This window comes from Labrus mixtus, chromosome 15 (assembly GCF_963584025.1).
Source record: "Labrus mixtus chromosome 15, fLabMix1.1, whole genome shotgun sequence".
In the NCBI taxonomy this organism is placed as follows: Eukaryota; Metazoa; Chordata; class Actinopteri; order Labriformes; family Labridae; genus Labrus; species Labrus mixtus.
The window spans coordinates 22,902,882-22,918,932 of record NC_083626.1 but is presented as its reverse complement, the minus strand read 5'-3'; the positions used below and the strand labels follow the sequence as shown (position 1 = coordinate 22,918,932).

At 44.8% G+C, this 16,051-nt stretch overlaps 1 protein-coding gene across 3 annotated transcripts in view; it reads left to right on the top strand.

Annotated features, from left to right (window-relative positions):
- iqsec2b (IQ motif and Sec7 domain ArfGEF 2b) overlaps positions 1-15,239 on the top strand; it is a 30,197-nt gene extending 14,958 nt beyond the window's left edge. Inside the window, exons 1-14 of one of the 3 annotated variants that reach the window (XM_061057748.1) lie at positions 4,868-5,518; positions 5,682-5,976; positions 6,135-6,452; positions 6,594-7,648; positions 7,761-7,922; positions 8,076-8,198; positions 8,297-8,463; positions 9,851-9,990; positions 10,092-10,217; positions 10,344-10,443; positions 10,538-10,699; positions 10,897-11,082; positions 11,333-11,382; positions 11,704-15,239. In XM_061057748.1, coding sequence (XP_060913731.1) covers positions 5,469-5,518; positions 5,682-5,976; positions 6,135-6,452; positions 6,594-7,648; positions 7,761-7,922; positions 8,076-8,198; positions 8,297-8,463; positions 9,851-9,990; positions 10,092-10,217; positions 10,344-10,443; positions 10,538-10,699; positions 10,897-11,082; positions 11,333-11,382; positions 11,704-12,891 — 4,122 coding nt within the window. In that variant the 5' untranslated portion in view covers positions 4,868-5,468 and the 3' untranslated portion in view covers positions 12,892-15,239. Of the gene's footprint in view, positions 1-4,867; positions 5,519-5,681; positions 5,977-6,134; positions 6,453-6,593; positions 7,649-7,760; positions 7,923-8,075; positions 8,199-8,296; positions 8,464-9,850; positions 9,991-10,091; positions 10,218-10,343; positions 10,444-10,537; positions 10,700-10,896; positions 11,083-11,332; positions 11,383-11,703 lie in introns of those variants that run through there. The other 2 variants (XM_061057747.1, XM_061057749.1) reach the window with 2 other exon arrangements.
- Positions 15,240-16,051: the final 812 nt, after the last annotated feature.

The window sequence follows — 16,051 nt, the reverse complement described above, 5'->3', positions numbered from 1 at the left end:
ATTCGGTTTTCTTTCCAAAGTTTCCAAAGGCAAAATAAGTGTTGCTGTCATTTTTAAGTCTTCTTTCGGTCATGCAGGAATGTTTCGCATTCACTACCACCCCACTCATCTCCACCTCGAGCACAATGCACTCATCCACAGGCAACATTTAATTATAGGACTTCTATTTTCAGCTAAGTATTGATTTGTTTTTGTCGTGCATAATCCCTGAATGTTAATTCTTTTCCTCTGCAGAACACACAGTATGTCGCCCCGTTATTGTTGGCAACTAGCTTTGGAAGGAGATCAGCCTCGTCCTTTGCCAAAAATAGTACAATTTCCCAAACATACACACTGTGTGTAGATGTGTTATCTTGCATGTGATGTCGAATCATGAAAACTCAGGACAGTTATTATTACACATGCACACTGCAGCAATATGAACTACTGAACCTCAGAGAGCATGTGTTACTCGTATAAGGTTCATTACACCATAACTTCATTATTTGACAAACTTCTCATGACGTGTTTCCTGCGTTTTCTCCCCCCCCCCCAAAAAAGTGGCCATTTTCATCTGAGTACATTTCATCCACACTAATACATCATCTCATTCATCTCGAAAACTAAAAGCTGCTTTATGTCACCCGTCTGAAAGGCTTTTACACACTTCCCTGCAGACGTCGAGGGCATACATTTTCTTTCAAAGTGGCAACACAAAAGCGAAAGGAATCATTTTTCTTGTATTTCTCCTCCCTCCTTTTCAATAAATGAATGCACTTCTTCAACGTGTCTCTCGTTCTTTTCCTATTGTTGGTCGTCTTGTGTGACGTGTTTCTTTGTTTTGTTTGGTCGTGTGTTGTGTAATTAGCGTGACTGTGCATGTGCATGTGTCAGTGATCTGGAGCAGGGAGGCGGGAGAGAGAGGGGGGGGGGGGGGGGGAGCCAGGCAGGGTGAGGGAAGTTCATAGACTGTCAAGTAATGACTGTCGAGAATGTAGCCTGGACAGCTTATTCAGGGCGAGAGCGAATGTGAAAGTGTGTATGAAGGAAAGAGAGAGTCAGAGGGTGTGTTTGTTATGACACGGCTCCAGTCAGTGTAGGACCGTCTCTGACAGTAGCAGCATGGTAAGAACTCAACTTGTTTTTTCACTTTTAAAATGGTAAAAAAAAAAAAAAAGAGCATTAAGTTTGGTACAAGAGAGAGCTTGCATTTGCTTTTGTTTGACAAATAGATACATGAAGCTGAATCCTCAAATTCAGCTTCATTTTGCTGGTTTGTTTTAAAAAATAAAGTAATTTATCTTAAAAGAAGCTGACTTAGGCGGAGTGATGAATGGGCTACCGAGAGGTGTGCGCTGTGTGACAGAGCATACATGCCGTTCAGATGACAGATCACATACTTCTCAAAGCTTGGATAATTAGGCAGCCTGTCCCCGAATGTCAATCACAAGGAAACGCAAATACAGAACACCTGACAGGATCTTGACAAATGGCTCTAACCTCTTCAGTTCAAAACGTACTATCCACTAAGGTTTGTTATTCAAGTTTGACGGCATGTAAAGAGGATTTCAATGAAAGTCTGCAGTCAGCGATTTGGTGAAGTGAGCGTTAGCGTGAGCTCTGTAGAGGCTGAATCAGCTCTGCCCAAATCTGGAAGTGAATCGGTTACCAACAAAAACAAACTGTGGAAATTATGCAGTGCTGTTTGTAACAGACTCAAAAACAATTGGTGTAAAATACAAACTACAATTAGCCTTCAAGAAAGGAAGAAGTCTTATAATGAATGTTGACCTCTAGTTTGCTTGTCTCTTCATTCTCTCTTGTTTCAGTGCCAGAGATGACCTGAAACAGTCATGCTTAAAAAACAGCAAATATCCTGCTACATCACTTTGTAGCTTTAGTCTTTTATTTAAGATTTCACTTCCTCAATGCTGGATGAAGGAACATCTTCTACTTTGATCGCTTTATATCGACTCAGCCTTGAACTTGAGGGTCTGGGTCATCCAAAGGAATGAACAGTGTGTCTCTGTGTGTGTTTGTGTGTGTGTGTGTGTGTGTGTGTGTGTGTGTGTTGGAAAGCTCACAGCTTGAGAAGTGGCAGAGGAGTGTTGGCGGAGGTGGAATTCTCCGTTCTGACCCATGAATGATTTGATTGTTTTCTTTCAGTTTGGCCATTTCAAAGAATGAGATCACACGTGACAAAGAGAGCACAGTTTGTCCCTGTTGAAGGTTTAGTATGACGGAAAACATCAACAAACTGTCTTTTTAAAATCTCTTTTAAGACCATAAGCTGGTGGTTAATCATAGCAAAACTTCAAAGTTATCTTGGATCTCTCTGTGCGGCCTTTCTTCTCCTTTCCTCTCCTTCACAGTCCACATTCGGGCAGCAAGCTTTTGAACAGATAGATCCAGAGGAAATGAGATAAGCGATAATTACTTTCAGTTAATTCTCAGGTGGATATGAGTCTACAGACAAGATCAATGCCATTATTGGCATCTTCATGGCAGGTGGCAGCCTGCATGTCCTGCTGCGGGTTCGATTGCACAGTCAGACCTGCTGCTGCTCCTCACACAAACAAAAACACACTCACACACTGTAAGTGCATCAATAATACATGAGTGAGCGACTGCATTTAGTTGACTGCTCACACCATCATTCACTTTTCAGTTTCTCTCGTTAGAACTCTTGTCAATTTTTTTTTATCCCTTCAACACTATCAGCGATCACTTTCCTGTTTATTAGACTTCAACCATCTGTTTCGCCTCCAATTAAATGGTTGCGGGTAGTGAAACTCTGTGCTGGTCTTTTTACGAGGGAGCCTCCAGAGAGCACCTCTCTCTGGCACTGTAACAAGAATACGGGGTTTCTTACATAAGTAATGAGCTGGTGCAGATGCCAGCTGCGATATGGCCGCACTCATGTTTTATACAATCAACTTTTCACTCGTATATCATTCTCACTTTGTACCACTGCCGCATGTTACCGCTTGGCGTTTGCTACGGGGAAAACCAAATGAAAGTCCTGTTTAAATGCACGCACGCCTGCAGGTGGAGTTGAAAGGCCTTGCATGGAGAAAAATAAATCAATGCTGAAACAGAATCAAATTTATTTACAGAAGTGCCAAAACTTTTAACTGGATCCCTCTCAACTCGGAAATCTTCTTATTGCTCTGATGAAGATTTTAAAATGTGTGCACGTATCACTGCATACATACTGTAAAAATGAAAATGACACTGTGTGTTCTGTCACATAATCCATACAGGCGGTCATTGATTCAGCGAGTTGTGACGCCGCTGTAGAAAACACAGCTCCCCCTGAGGGATTTCGCTTTTTTCTGTCTCCACTAGAAGTGGCATGGCAGCTGTAAGCATTTTGAGGTCAAGTCAATCCAGAGGAACAGCCATGAATATTCAATCAGCTTAATGAAAACTAGGCTTGTGGCTCCTGAATTTTCTCGCGCTGCATGTGTTTTAGGTTTCTGTGACTCAGTTGAATGAGCAAATACCATCTGCTCCTGCTGATGTGCATGGCAGGAAGCTGGGTCGCTGCTTGTGTCGACCTGTTGGCAGAGGCACTCTCGGAGCTACTTTCCATTCCTTAAAAGGAGCACTTCTTACTTTGAAGGCAGAAAGACTAAATTTCCTATTCTCACAGGTTACCCAGGACATTATATAAATAGTAACCAAATTTCGGAGGGTATTTTTAGGCATCCAGTCTTCCTGAACTAACAAGTTTAGACATCGCTCGATTTGCATGCTGCACATATTTATTATTCTTCTGTTTTCATAACAAGACAAGTATTATGTAGACTGTCATTCACAACCTGTGGAGCATCTTCAACACCCACCTCAAGCGTGATAACAGTCAATGCATTGTCATGGCAACTACCGCTTCTCATCCTAACAACTGACTCACCGCCCACAAAGGTCCCACGGCAACCGTCACCAAGCAACCCCCCTCCCTCTTCTCAGTTTCTCTATTTAAGTAGCAGTGGAGGAGGAGGAATGATAAATGCTGCTCGGAGAACACATTTCTGTTTTGAAAAGGAGATGGAGTTGTGCTCAACGACTTGTTGCTCGTGATGAATTAGCTCTGAGGATAAACAATGAACAGCGTGTTAATTCGGTCGCAAATGATCTGCAAATAGAATCAATAATACGTGGAGTAGCTTTTCAATATTCACCATTTAGACGTGCTTATGTAATTAGTCCTGTAGATGTTAGTCTAATCTCATTGTGTCTTAAATCCAGGGCCTTTGTACGACTCTTGTGTTGTGCAGCCATAACAGATCCGTCCTCTGTGTTGTTAGACTCAACAATCATTTAGTGAGGTCATGTGTTCTTTGAAGGAAAAAGGAAGTCCTGATGAAAGACCCTCCCGTGAACAACAGTTTCCCCCTTTGTTCACTCCAAAGATTCTGAGTCCTGCTGTAGAAACTGGCAAGTATTTCAGTAACACATTCAAGATTAATCAAGTGCAGTGAGGTTAAATACACAGTGATTTCCTTGTTTGTCCACAAACCCTAACACAGGAAGTCGCTGTGATCCAACTGTGGAACAGCAAGCAACTCAGGCAGGGAGGTATAGGCGTACATTAGTCCACCCACTGAAAGCAAAAACTGTCAAAGTTAAGGTCACTTTGTCGTACTTTTTGTCAACTGCATGACCTAAATATGCTCGACCAGTATGCAAAAGATATAAACCACAAAAGCCAAATTTAGAAAATTTGTATTTCATGCGCTTAATTGAATCTGCACACACGCCCCTGTCGCCCTGCCTTCTTATGGGAAAGAGCCGGCGTTGCACAGCTGACAGAAGGGGGTGCGGCCAACACAAGGAGGAAATGTAGGCAGGAGCATGTGACCGCTGTTGTTCTCCCACACACACACACACACACACACTGACAAATGGACTGGTCTGGGCAGATGTGTGTTACAGGACACTGGAGGATTTCTGGATTAACTTGAATGCTGATAAGTTTTTTTTTTTATGGGTTTTTTTCGGTGTGCTTCCTGCAAAGCGGTGTGACTCCAGCTAAACTTAGTTGATGAATTAGTTGAAGTGCACAATCTTAGCAGCTTGCCATCTCGTGGTAGACGTGTACTGCATGTGTTTTTTTGTGTCACGATGTCTCATAGTGATGTAATGGGCCTGTTTTATACCCGCGGCTGCTGAACAACCTGGTCTTTCCTGTCAGTATGGTGTTCCTGGTATACGACAGTGGAGGAGTGTGTTGATGACTCCTCAAAGTGTGATATCACTGCTGTGTTTGTCAGACAAGAATACACGGTGGAGAAAGAAGACAGTGAGAAGCGAAAGAGGGCCGTGCATAAACACTAGTAGCTTGGTTGAATGTAGTAATATATTAACCCAGCAAAGGAAGAAGATAGAAGTTAGAGACTTTTATGCCTGTTGGATTCTAAACTCACAATGTAGGTCAAGTATGTTGTCAGGTCTCAGGATTTTGCACTGCTTTAAAAAGTGACATCATGAGTTCCAGTAAGAGATGGTTAACTGCTCGCCGCTCTAAAATGTACATGTAAGTCCATATCCAATTTCTTTCAGTACTGTTCTACATGCTTTGGTGATCCTGAACTTAGTCACTCATTAAATCAGTTTCCTGTTTGCACTGAAAAATGTTTGGTGAGTATTACTCACAAGTGGCTCATTGTCAAAGCTTCTGCTCATTTTTTCTCTTGTAGTGTGGAAGGGGACTCCCAGTGTCCAGACACTGGCACCCACAAAGACAGCTCATTCAGCCAAACGCCTTACCTGCGTGGGTCCGAGCGCTACGCTGACAGCAGCAACATCGCGCCCTCTGTGTCCCGGGACCCCTCGCACGTGTCCGTCTCCAGTTCAGCGAGCTTGGCCTGGGCACTGCGAACAAGACACCAACCTGCAAGTCTGGCCCTCCGCAAGCAAGAGGAAGAGGAGAACAAGAGATGCAAGGCCCTGTCGGACAGCTATGAACTCTCAACAGATCTCCAGGATAAGAAGGTATCAATGCTGAGGCTGTTGTTTGTGTTGAGAATGTCTGTGTTCTTTGGACGGCACCCATGTGCAAACGTTACGCAGACCAGTTGGGATCGAAGATGCAAGTCAACACGATGGATATGATGTAATCTGAATTCTTTCCCCTTGCAACCTTCTGCCAGGTGGAGATGCTGGAAAGAAAATATGGAGGCTCCTTTGTAAGCCGCAGAGCCGCGAGGACCATTCAGACTGCCTTCAGACAGTATCGCATGAACAAGAACTTTGAGCGCCTCCGGAGTTCGGCGTCGGAGAGTCGCATGACGCGCCGCATCATCCTGTCCAACATGAGGCTACAGTATTCATTTGATGAGCGGCAGCCTCAGCAACAGGCCCAGACACAGACCAACTTCACCCACAGTGTGGCCATAGGTCCTCCTCATTCACCCGACCCGGACCGCCCGGGAGACTACACCCGCCTAGAGGACTCCTTTTCCAAACAGGTGAAAGACATTTCTTATCATGTCAGGCATATCTGGTACCACCAGCCTTTGATTCTTAATGCTTTAGACATTACATTTTAATCTGAACTCCAAATGTTGCAGGTAAAGTACTGATATTTTAAGCTGTGTTGTTTCCTCCAGGTCAAGTCCTTAGCTGACTCCATAGACGATGCCCTCACCTGCCGCGCAGGACGCGATGACTCCCAGGAGGGCAGCAGGGAAGGTGGAGGCATCAGTGAAGACTTTGGGGAGTGTGTGTGGAGCAGCAGTAGCAACCCCTCCTCTCAACGAGGTTTGGGAGAACGGGCCAGGGGTGCAGGCGGAGGACTCAGTATGCACGGTGACAGCACGGCCACCTCATACAGTGACGTTACTCTTTACATGGATGACGGCATGCCGTCGTCGCCGCTGTCCCTAGATCGGGCGCCCAGCAGCACGGACACAGAATACTGGGGTCCAGGCGGAGGTGTCGGAGGACGTGAGGACAGCAGGGACACTGAGGGAGGGGGCAGCAGTAACAGTCGGCGCAGCACCCCGTGTACTGAATGCAGGGATTATCGTTTAAGAGGCGCACATCTGCCTCTTCTTACTATTGAGCCGCCCAGCGACAGCTCGGTGGACATGAGTGACCGTTCAGATCGAGGCTCCCTGAGCAGGCAGCTGGTCTACGAGCAGGAGTCTGGGGTAGGGGCTGGCTCCCCTCAGGGAACCCTCAAACACTCCCCCAACACAGGCGCCCGCCCTTCGTCCACAGCAGCTGCTCAGGGTCAGACCAGAGCCCCTGGCAGACCCATACCAACACATATCCCTCACCAGGTGGCCGCACACCACCACCACCACCACCATCCTATCCACCACCATCAGTACCCAGACACACCCTCGTCCTCCTCATCCCCACAGCAACCCCCCACCACCCCTCTGTCCTCCTCCTCCTCTACAGCGCTGCCCTCCGGCGGTCTGGAGCAGCCGTGCTGCTCGGATGGAGACAACGATTCACTCAACTCCACCACCAACTCCAACGAGACGGTCAACTGCAGCTCTGGATCCTCGTCTCAGGACAGCCTGCGGGAGCCTCTGCCCCCTCTGGGGAAGCAAACCTACCAGAGAGAGAGCCGTCACAGCTGGGACTCGCCGCCTTTTAACAGCGATGTGGTGCAGAGACGCCAGTACCGCATAGGTCTCAACCTCTTCAACAAGTAAGACGCTCCTACTGCTAATGAACACCAAAATCCTTTGAGACCAATTGAAGGTAATCATGTAATAAACGCTGCGAAGCTGTTGTGACAAAGTCCTTTTCCTTGACAATAGGAAGCCAGAGAAAGGGATCCAGTATCTGATAGAGAGAGGTTTTGTATCGGACACTCCGGTCGGGATTGCTCGCTTTATCCTGGAGAGGAAGGGCCTCAGCAGGCAGATGATTGGGGAGTTCCTGGGAAACCGACAGAAACAATTCAACAAAGATGTCTTAGAGTGAGTATTTGGATTGACAGAAAAAGTAAATCTGTATATTAAGGAAGAGAAAACGTTGATCCAAACACAAAGCACTTGTGTGTAATGTTTCTGCAAATCCATGCTTTGCAGTGCTTTAGGTTAGACTGTCACCTCTTGTATCTTTTGTTCCAGCTGTGTGGTGGATGAGATGGACTTCTCAGGTATGGACCTGGATGATGCTCTCAGGAAATTCCAGGCTCAGATTAAAGTTCAAGGAGAAGCCCAAAAAGTGGAGAGGCTCATTGAGGCTTTCAGGTTTGTGAATGTGATGGACGAGTTCATGTTCATTTAATTTTAGCATCTGTCCATATGGTGTTAATGCTTGAACATGTTGTCTCTGCGTCTTCTTGCAGTCAGAGATACTGTGTGTGTAACCCGACCCTGGTTCGGCAGTTCCAGAACCCGGACACCATCTTCATTTTGGCTTTTGCCATAATCCTCCTCAACACAGACATGTACAGTCCAAACGTCAAAGCTGAGAGGAAAATGAAACTAGAGGACTTCATCAAGAATTTGAGAGGTAATTGTAATTTTAAGCTTATACTGAATAAGATCAGTATTGAGGTAGATTCAAGTTGTACTGAAATAAAAATGTATTTTTTTTTGTGTTACAACACAAATACAGTTTCTACTTCTCAAATGACATTGTCTGTGTTATCTTGTGTCATGTGTTAAATTATAAACCAAAGGGAGGAATTCATGTCAACACGATAGCTCCCCTTCTTTTAGTAGTCATTTGACCACTGACTTCAATATCAAATATCTTCTTTCAAATGGAAACCTTATTAAAACACAGGGCATTCATTTATACATAAAACAGTCGAGTCTGTTTACCATAGATAATGGTAAATGGACTTGAGCTTGTATAGTGCTTTTCTAGTCTTCTGACTACTCAAAGCACTTTCACACCGCAGGTCAAACCTACCCATTCACACACTGATGGCAGAGGCTGCGACTGTATGTGTCCATCAGTATTACCTAATCTAGTCATACACACTCACATGCTGCCGACGAAGCAGCGGGAGCAACTTGGGGTTAAGTGTCTTGCCCAAGGACAAATCGGACATGTTGCTGGGGATTGAACCCCCGACCTTCTGTTTGAGAGACAACCGACTCTACCGCTGAGCCACAGCTGACCCTATAGGCAGAGCAGAGAGTCATACTGAGCGGGTCAGCAGCCTGCTCCTCAACACAAGAGCCACAAGCTTTGACTTATAACCAAAATTAGCTCTCCCTCTCAAGTTTCCAGCTAAATTACACTATAAGACCAAAGGTCAGTGGACACCTGACCATTCAGGCTTGCTGGACATCCAATTTTAAAATGTTAATATTCAGTTGGACCCCTCTGTAGCTCAAAGCCAAAAAGAGAATTTCTGAGGTCAGGTAATGATGTTTGACATTCAGCGTTCTTTTTCCTCTCAAAGGTTATTTAAGGGTTTAGGTCAGGTCTCTGTGTAGGCCAATCCAGTTCCTTCAGTATTAGATAGTCTACTATCTAAGTATAACTTTAACATCATGATGTCTGCCTATGACAAGTGGGCTACAGTGTGAGTTTGTTTACTTTGTGTGTCTGTTCCCACTGTGTAACACAGTCTGTCTGAAAGCCTGCCAGCTCAAACAAACATTCCCCTTGAACTAAAATGTTTCTGATACTTTCCAACAAAATCTTTTTTTTATAGAAACCTTCATTTAATAAATACACTGACATTAAACACCTGCAACAAATTATTACTTGTTTCGGTTTGACTTTAAGTAGTAATAAGCTTTCAAATGTGTTTTTTGTCCTCCTTTTCATGATAAATATAAATACATTAAGATTCATCACGCTGTTTAATTTGTGCTCTGTGCAGTGCATCTTTGATAGTCATCATTTAACAAAACCTTATCTCTCCCTGTCTCCACCAAAGGAGTTGACAACGGTCAGGATATACCCAGGGACCTGCTGGTTGGGATCTACCAGCGGATACAGAAATGGGAGCTGCGGACCAACGACGACCATGTGTCCCAAGTGCAGGCGGTAGAGAGAGTCATTGTGGGAAAGAAACCTGTGAGTGTTGAAGCTGAATGCCGAGCAACATGTAGAGCTTTAATTATATTTTACAGTAGCTACTATTACAAAGCTAATTTGTTCTGTATTTGTCTATGTAGGTGCTGTCCCTTCCACATCGTCGGCTGGTGTGTTGCTGCCAGCTGTACGAGGTCCCTGACCCCAACAGACCTCAGAGGACAGGAGTGCACCAGCGAGAGGTCTTCCTCTTTAACGACCTTCTGGTGGTAAGACTCACATTTATTGATTTTTTTTTTTAAGGCAAGGAAGACAAATAAGTCAGCTCATTAAAAAAAAAAAAAAAGTATTTTATATTATTATAATATTAACAACCCATTTATGTTGTGTATCAGGTGACCAAAATATTCCAGAAGAAGAAAACCTCAGTGACTTACAGTTTCAGACAATCTTTTCCTTTGGTTGAGATGCAAGTGCACATGTTTCAGAACTCCTGTAAGAGACCCGTTTTCTTTTTACACATTTCAATGATTTCCTAATTTGCCTCTGTGAATATTAAGTGTGTTTTGTGTCTGTTGAAATCTCTTAGACTACCCTCATGGTATCCGTCTGACCTCAGCGGTCCTGGGCGGGGAGAGGAAGGTTCTTATCGTCTTTATGGCACCCAGTCAACAGGACCGCACCCGCTTTGTGAGCGACCTCAGGGAGAGTGTTGCTGAAGTGCAGGAGATGGAGAAATACAGAGTTGAATGTAAGCACTCCATCTGCTGGTCATTGCTAGAAATCATAGTTTTTAGTGTGTATGCTTATATTTAAAGGTTTCCTAAATGGGGTTTTAGTTTAAAAAAAAAAGAAAAAAAAAGCTGATGGTATTCGAATATGGTTTCGTCTTATTCATCACATCCTTCTGATTTTGAATTCCCCTGTGACCTTCCTGTTTATTTCCAGCTGAGTTGGAGAAGCAGAAAGGTGTGATGCGGCCCAGTCTGCTCACTGGAGGAGTGGTTGGAGGAGGTGTAGGTTTGAAGAGCGACGTGGTGAATGGCACCATGGGAAGGACAAGTTTTGATGACAACTGCGAGGGTCTCAAACGCTCAGGGCTCAGCTCTTCTCTCAGGGACCTATCGGACACAGGTGAGACAACAGAACCTCAGAGATGGGGGGGGGGGGGGGGGGGGGGCAATCCTATTTCCTTTCTGTTTCCAGGGTTTGAATTGGGGAGCACAGCTTCTAAAGTGAGAGTTAAACTATTGCTGCATCATTTTCCTCTTTCTTGCTGTCAGTGAGACACTGCTCTGAAGCTTTTCTCTTTTTTTTTTTTAAATTGTGCAAACGTTCAAATCTTCCACTCTTTGTTAACCTGACTCTTCCTGGTGGGGTGCAGGGAAACGTGGTCGCAGCAACAGTGTTGGTTCTCTGGACAGTACCATGGAAGTAAGTCTTACAAGACTTGATGTGGCCATGCTAATATACATGTTTTCCCCCTCAGTGATGCTACATCTTCCAATACATGCAGTGTGTAAACACTGATTGTGCATATACTTAGATGGTGTGCACGTGTACAAGCATGCGCCCGTGTCCACATGTACTTGTCCTGCACTTACACCTGTTGCTTCGTTTTGTTGTTGTCATACTTTCCCCCAGCATGTTTGTTACCTCCAGATACAAATATGTCCGGTGTGAAGATGTAATTGGAAACAGAATGTGAATCATCCAGTGATTTTTCTAAAGCATGACGATGCTCTGTCCTCCCAGGGCTCCATCATTAACAGTCCTCAGCCTCATCAGCGCTACCCGATGCCAGGTGTGATGCCTGGCTGCTATGGAACAGAAGACTTCCGGCCCCACCGCCCCATCCTGAGCCCCGGAACGGGGGTGGGGGGTGGGCCGGGGCAGCAACATACCACTGCTGGGACAGGAGTTGGGGGAGTCTCCAGCAGTGTAGAGAGAACAGGAGTGGGGAGTGGCCCTGGGGGGAGCAGCAGCAACAACAACAGCAGCTCTTTCCTGGGATCCCTTTTCGGCAGCAAACGCGCCAAGCCACCAGGCCCTCTTATTCCACCGGGGCCACCCTTCCCCGCGCCTGTCCCCCCACCGACTACAGGAGGGCCCCCTCCTCTCTCCCCTTCATCTCTGTGCCAGATGGACGGGGGACCCTCCAAGATCCAGGCATTGCACGCACAGTACTGTCACGTGGGAGCCGTGCAGCCTCCACCACCTTACTACCATCACCATCGTTACCACGTCCAAACTGTCCCTCCTCCACTGCAAGGTATGGTTCCTCATACTATACAGCGAGGCCCACTACCCTGTCGGCCACCGCTTGGCCCCCCACATACTCAGCACCCGCAGCTGGCCCATCTCTCCCAGCTTTCCCAGCATGGCCTTGCGGGTCGTTACACCAACATGGTGGTGGGGTGTCCCCCCCCCCTTTCTCCTCTCTCCCAACATTCCCAGAACCCACAGTTCGCCCTGTACCACGCGCAGCCCACACACTCTATCAGAGGGGGCGGCGGCCCTGGTACCAAACTACCATTAACCCTGTCTCACTCCCACCCGCACCCACACGCACACTCCCAAACCCACCCCGGACACGTTCACACGCCACACCCAGGCAGCCACTCCACCCACCAAACACACTTTATATTCGGCACTCTGCCCCACAACCTACCGTCCGCTACCGTCAATGCACATCACGCTGCCACCGCCGCCCCGTATCTGCCCCAGTACCCTCCTCTCTCTTCCATCCCCCCTCCCCCACCACACTCCCCTTTACCCCCCCCTTCGTCCCCCCTTACCCCTCTTACACCACTCTCCCCTCACCCCCCCCAGCACCCCGTGCAGCCTCAGCAGGGGCCGCAGGTGACGGGGGCTGGAGCGACAGGTACAGGGGGCAACAGCTCCAAATCCAAACCTATCAACCGGATAAGCACCGTGGTGTGAGCAGAGTGTCGGGACCCAGGGGTCACAGGTCAGATTACAGAGTGGAGGAGGTTGGCAGAGCAAGAGCCAGATCCAAGTCTGCCAGGACAGAAAGTAACAGCAGCAGCGCGAGTGACAAGAGGAAACGCAGTTTGCTTCGTCTCTGTTACTTTCACCTCCGTTTCCCACACATGTAGATGGACACATAAAGCACAGCAAGAGTTAGAATAGCATGTGCACACATCAGTGGAACCTGCACACAGATATGGACAAACACTCCTCACATTTCTGCACATAATGTCAAAGAAAGTCTATAGCCATATAATTTAAGATGAATCTAAATCTATATCTAAGTATATTGCCTCAGTTTAAAATGTTTCAAGTCTTGTTAAGTCTAATTGAGACTATATTCATGTAAAGTACCAAAATGTGATAATGTGACACTGGAAATACAGAGACCATATATGTTGAGCTGCTTACATGGGGATGTAAATAAAGACTAAACCCACTGACTGCATTTCAACGCAGTTTGCCACTGAGAAAAGCAGAGAGTTGCAAAAAATGTCCTTTGACTTTGCAATAATTTTCCTGGCTTCATGATGTCTCCGTCTATTCTTGCAGGTTCTGCTTTGCTGATAGGCATCTTTTTTTTTTTTTTTTTCCAAAAAAAAAAAAAGAACCTCAGATATGTTGCTTTGTCTTAAACTTCTAAAACCAGTGCACGGTTTCCTGACAGTCTTTTTGCTTAATGGTCTTTTACATGTCAACAGGATCCACCTGGCTTTATAATGCATTCCTTGTGGGTTATGGGAAATTAATGATACAATCAATCATATATTTTGAATGTTTCTGAAGCTTTTTGCTGTTTTATCGATATTATAATACCTGCTATGAGTATGATGAATATTGTCCAATATTTGTTTTGATCAGTGATTAATTATATCAGCAGATGTTCGTACATGGTTATAGAGAGTATATGCACATATAAATTCCCTCAGTTTGCCACAGCCACCAGAGGGTGTTCCGATATGTGAAGTGTGATTTATTTCCATAGTACCATGGTTCCCATTACTTCATCTTTTTAATTATTAGTATTATTGATTGTTCAAAATAATGACTGGGGTTTTGTTTTGTTTAAGTTGATTTGAACACCAACATTATTCCTCCTTTTCTGTTTTGTTTGATGTGAGCAATAGGCACAATCTCTTAAATGGGGCAATTAACAGAACTTGAATTTACAATGGATCTGAGTTTACTGTTTAATTTATGACATTTTTGAGGCTCGTAGTCTTGGAAAAGGGCTTTTATTAGGGTTGTGGAAATTGAGAAAAAGGCCCTTGATAATGCCATTTCTTCATCACTATACAGCATCGATGCTCACCTCTTTGCAGCAATGAGATTTTGTCATTTTTTCTGTTTTGAAGAAGCACGTTTTTGTTTTTTTTACATGAGGTTTTGTGGTTTTGCACATGTGATGTCATAAGTCAGAAATGGCCTTCTTATCCTCCCTCTTCAGCCACTTTTAAAGATATCGTATAACATCAGTGCTGTTGAGCGCTTATTGTTTAAACACATTAAAAAAAAGTCAAGAATGTTAAAAAAAAAAAAACCTGCAGGTTCATTCTTTTTTTCTATGATGCCCCTTTTGCTACAGTATTTTTTGAGGTTGTGACTGAGTACTGATGCCATCGGTGCCATTCATCCCAAAGGGAAAACTACATGTATTTCTGATTTTAGGGGAGAAAGAATGGCTGTTGAGAAATAAAAAAAGTCAGAGGAACAAGCTACCCAAAAAGATGTCAAAGTTGAACGAGATCTGAATCCTCTAGAAAGGATTTCAAGGAGGTTTGGAGATAGTCAAGAATGTCAGATGAAGATTTTAAAAGTATGTGTTGGCTAGCCTTTCTTTTTAAGTGTGTCTTTTTTGGCTCTTCTTGCATGAATATATCTGCACTTATTGAATAGATTGTATTGTATAAACCTGAATGTACAGAATATACTATACATAGGCTTCTTATCATAACTATGGGATGAACACTTCCCATTCTGTATTCAGGTGTGTGCATGTGAGTGCCACTAAGTGTGTACATAACAAAGGGGGAGGGGGGGGGGGGGTGCAGAGGTGATGTTGGCCAAAAGAATTATTGACTTTTTTTTCGTTTCTTATTATTTAAGACTGAAGGTGAGAGAATGAGTTTTTGTGCTATAAATTGAAGCCTAAAAAGTGTATACGTCAGTGCACTTATTGATATCATTTAAAACAAATGATTTCAATTTTTCCTTTGTGTATGTATTATGTGTACTGAAAGAATAGAGAACTGAGATGTGAATATTTATTGCTTCTGATAAATTAAAGTGTCCTTGCAGTGCCTGTGTCTACGTGTCCAGTTCTTACACAACAAACATCTGTCACTATTACACAACTCAAATAATCACATCAGTCATCATATGAGGTTCTTTTATTTTAGGAATGTAATTGATTTAGTCTAAGTGATGACCTGTAGGATTCTTGCATATCAACTCTTACCAGTAAGGGAAATAGATATTTCAAATAAAAGTTTGGGGAACGCAGATGACTTAGAACGCAGGTTAGGATGCACCCCATGTAATGAGGCAGGCGGCCCGGGTTCAAGTCTGACCTGTGGCTCCTCTCCCATGCCATATCCCATTCTCTTCCTGATCACTAACTCTATACACTGCCCTATCGAATTAAGGCAAAACCCCAAAAATTAATCTTAAAGTCAATAAATAAAATGTGGGATTTAGTGCAAGACTTTAAGACGGGGGTGGTAGTAGCTCAGTCTGTGGGGACTTGGGTTGGGAACCGGAGGGTTGCCGGTTCAAGTCCCAGTGTGGACCAAATATGGACGTTGGTCTGGTAGCTGGAGAGGCGCCAGGTGCCAAGGTGCCCCTGAGCAAGGCACCAAACCCCCTCCCCAGGAGCGCCCGCTGTGGTCAGCTCTGTCACGCTGACATCTCTCCATTAGTGCATGTCCATAGGATCCTGTTTGTGCATGTGTGTGTTGCATGACTACAGAGTGTAAAAACAGAAATTTCCCCTTGCGTGGATCAATAAAAGTAAATCTTAATCTTAATCTTAACCTCCAAAAATGTCCTTATTAGGCTATAGGGGTCGGATTTTCTCGGTGGGGCTGTTAATCTCTTGGCAAGAAGACCCTGG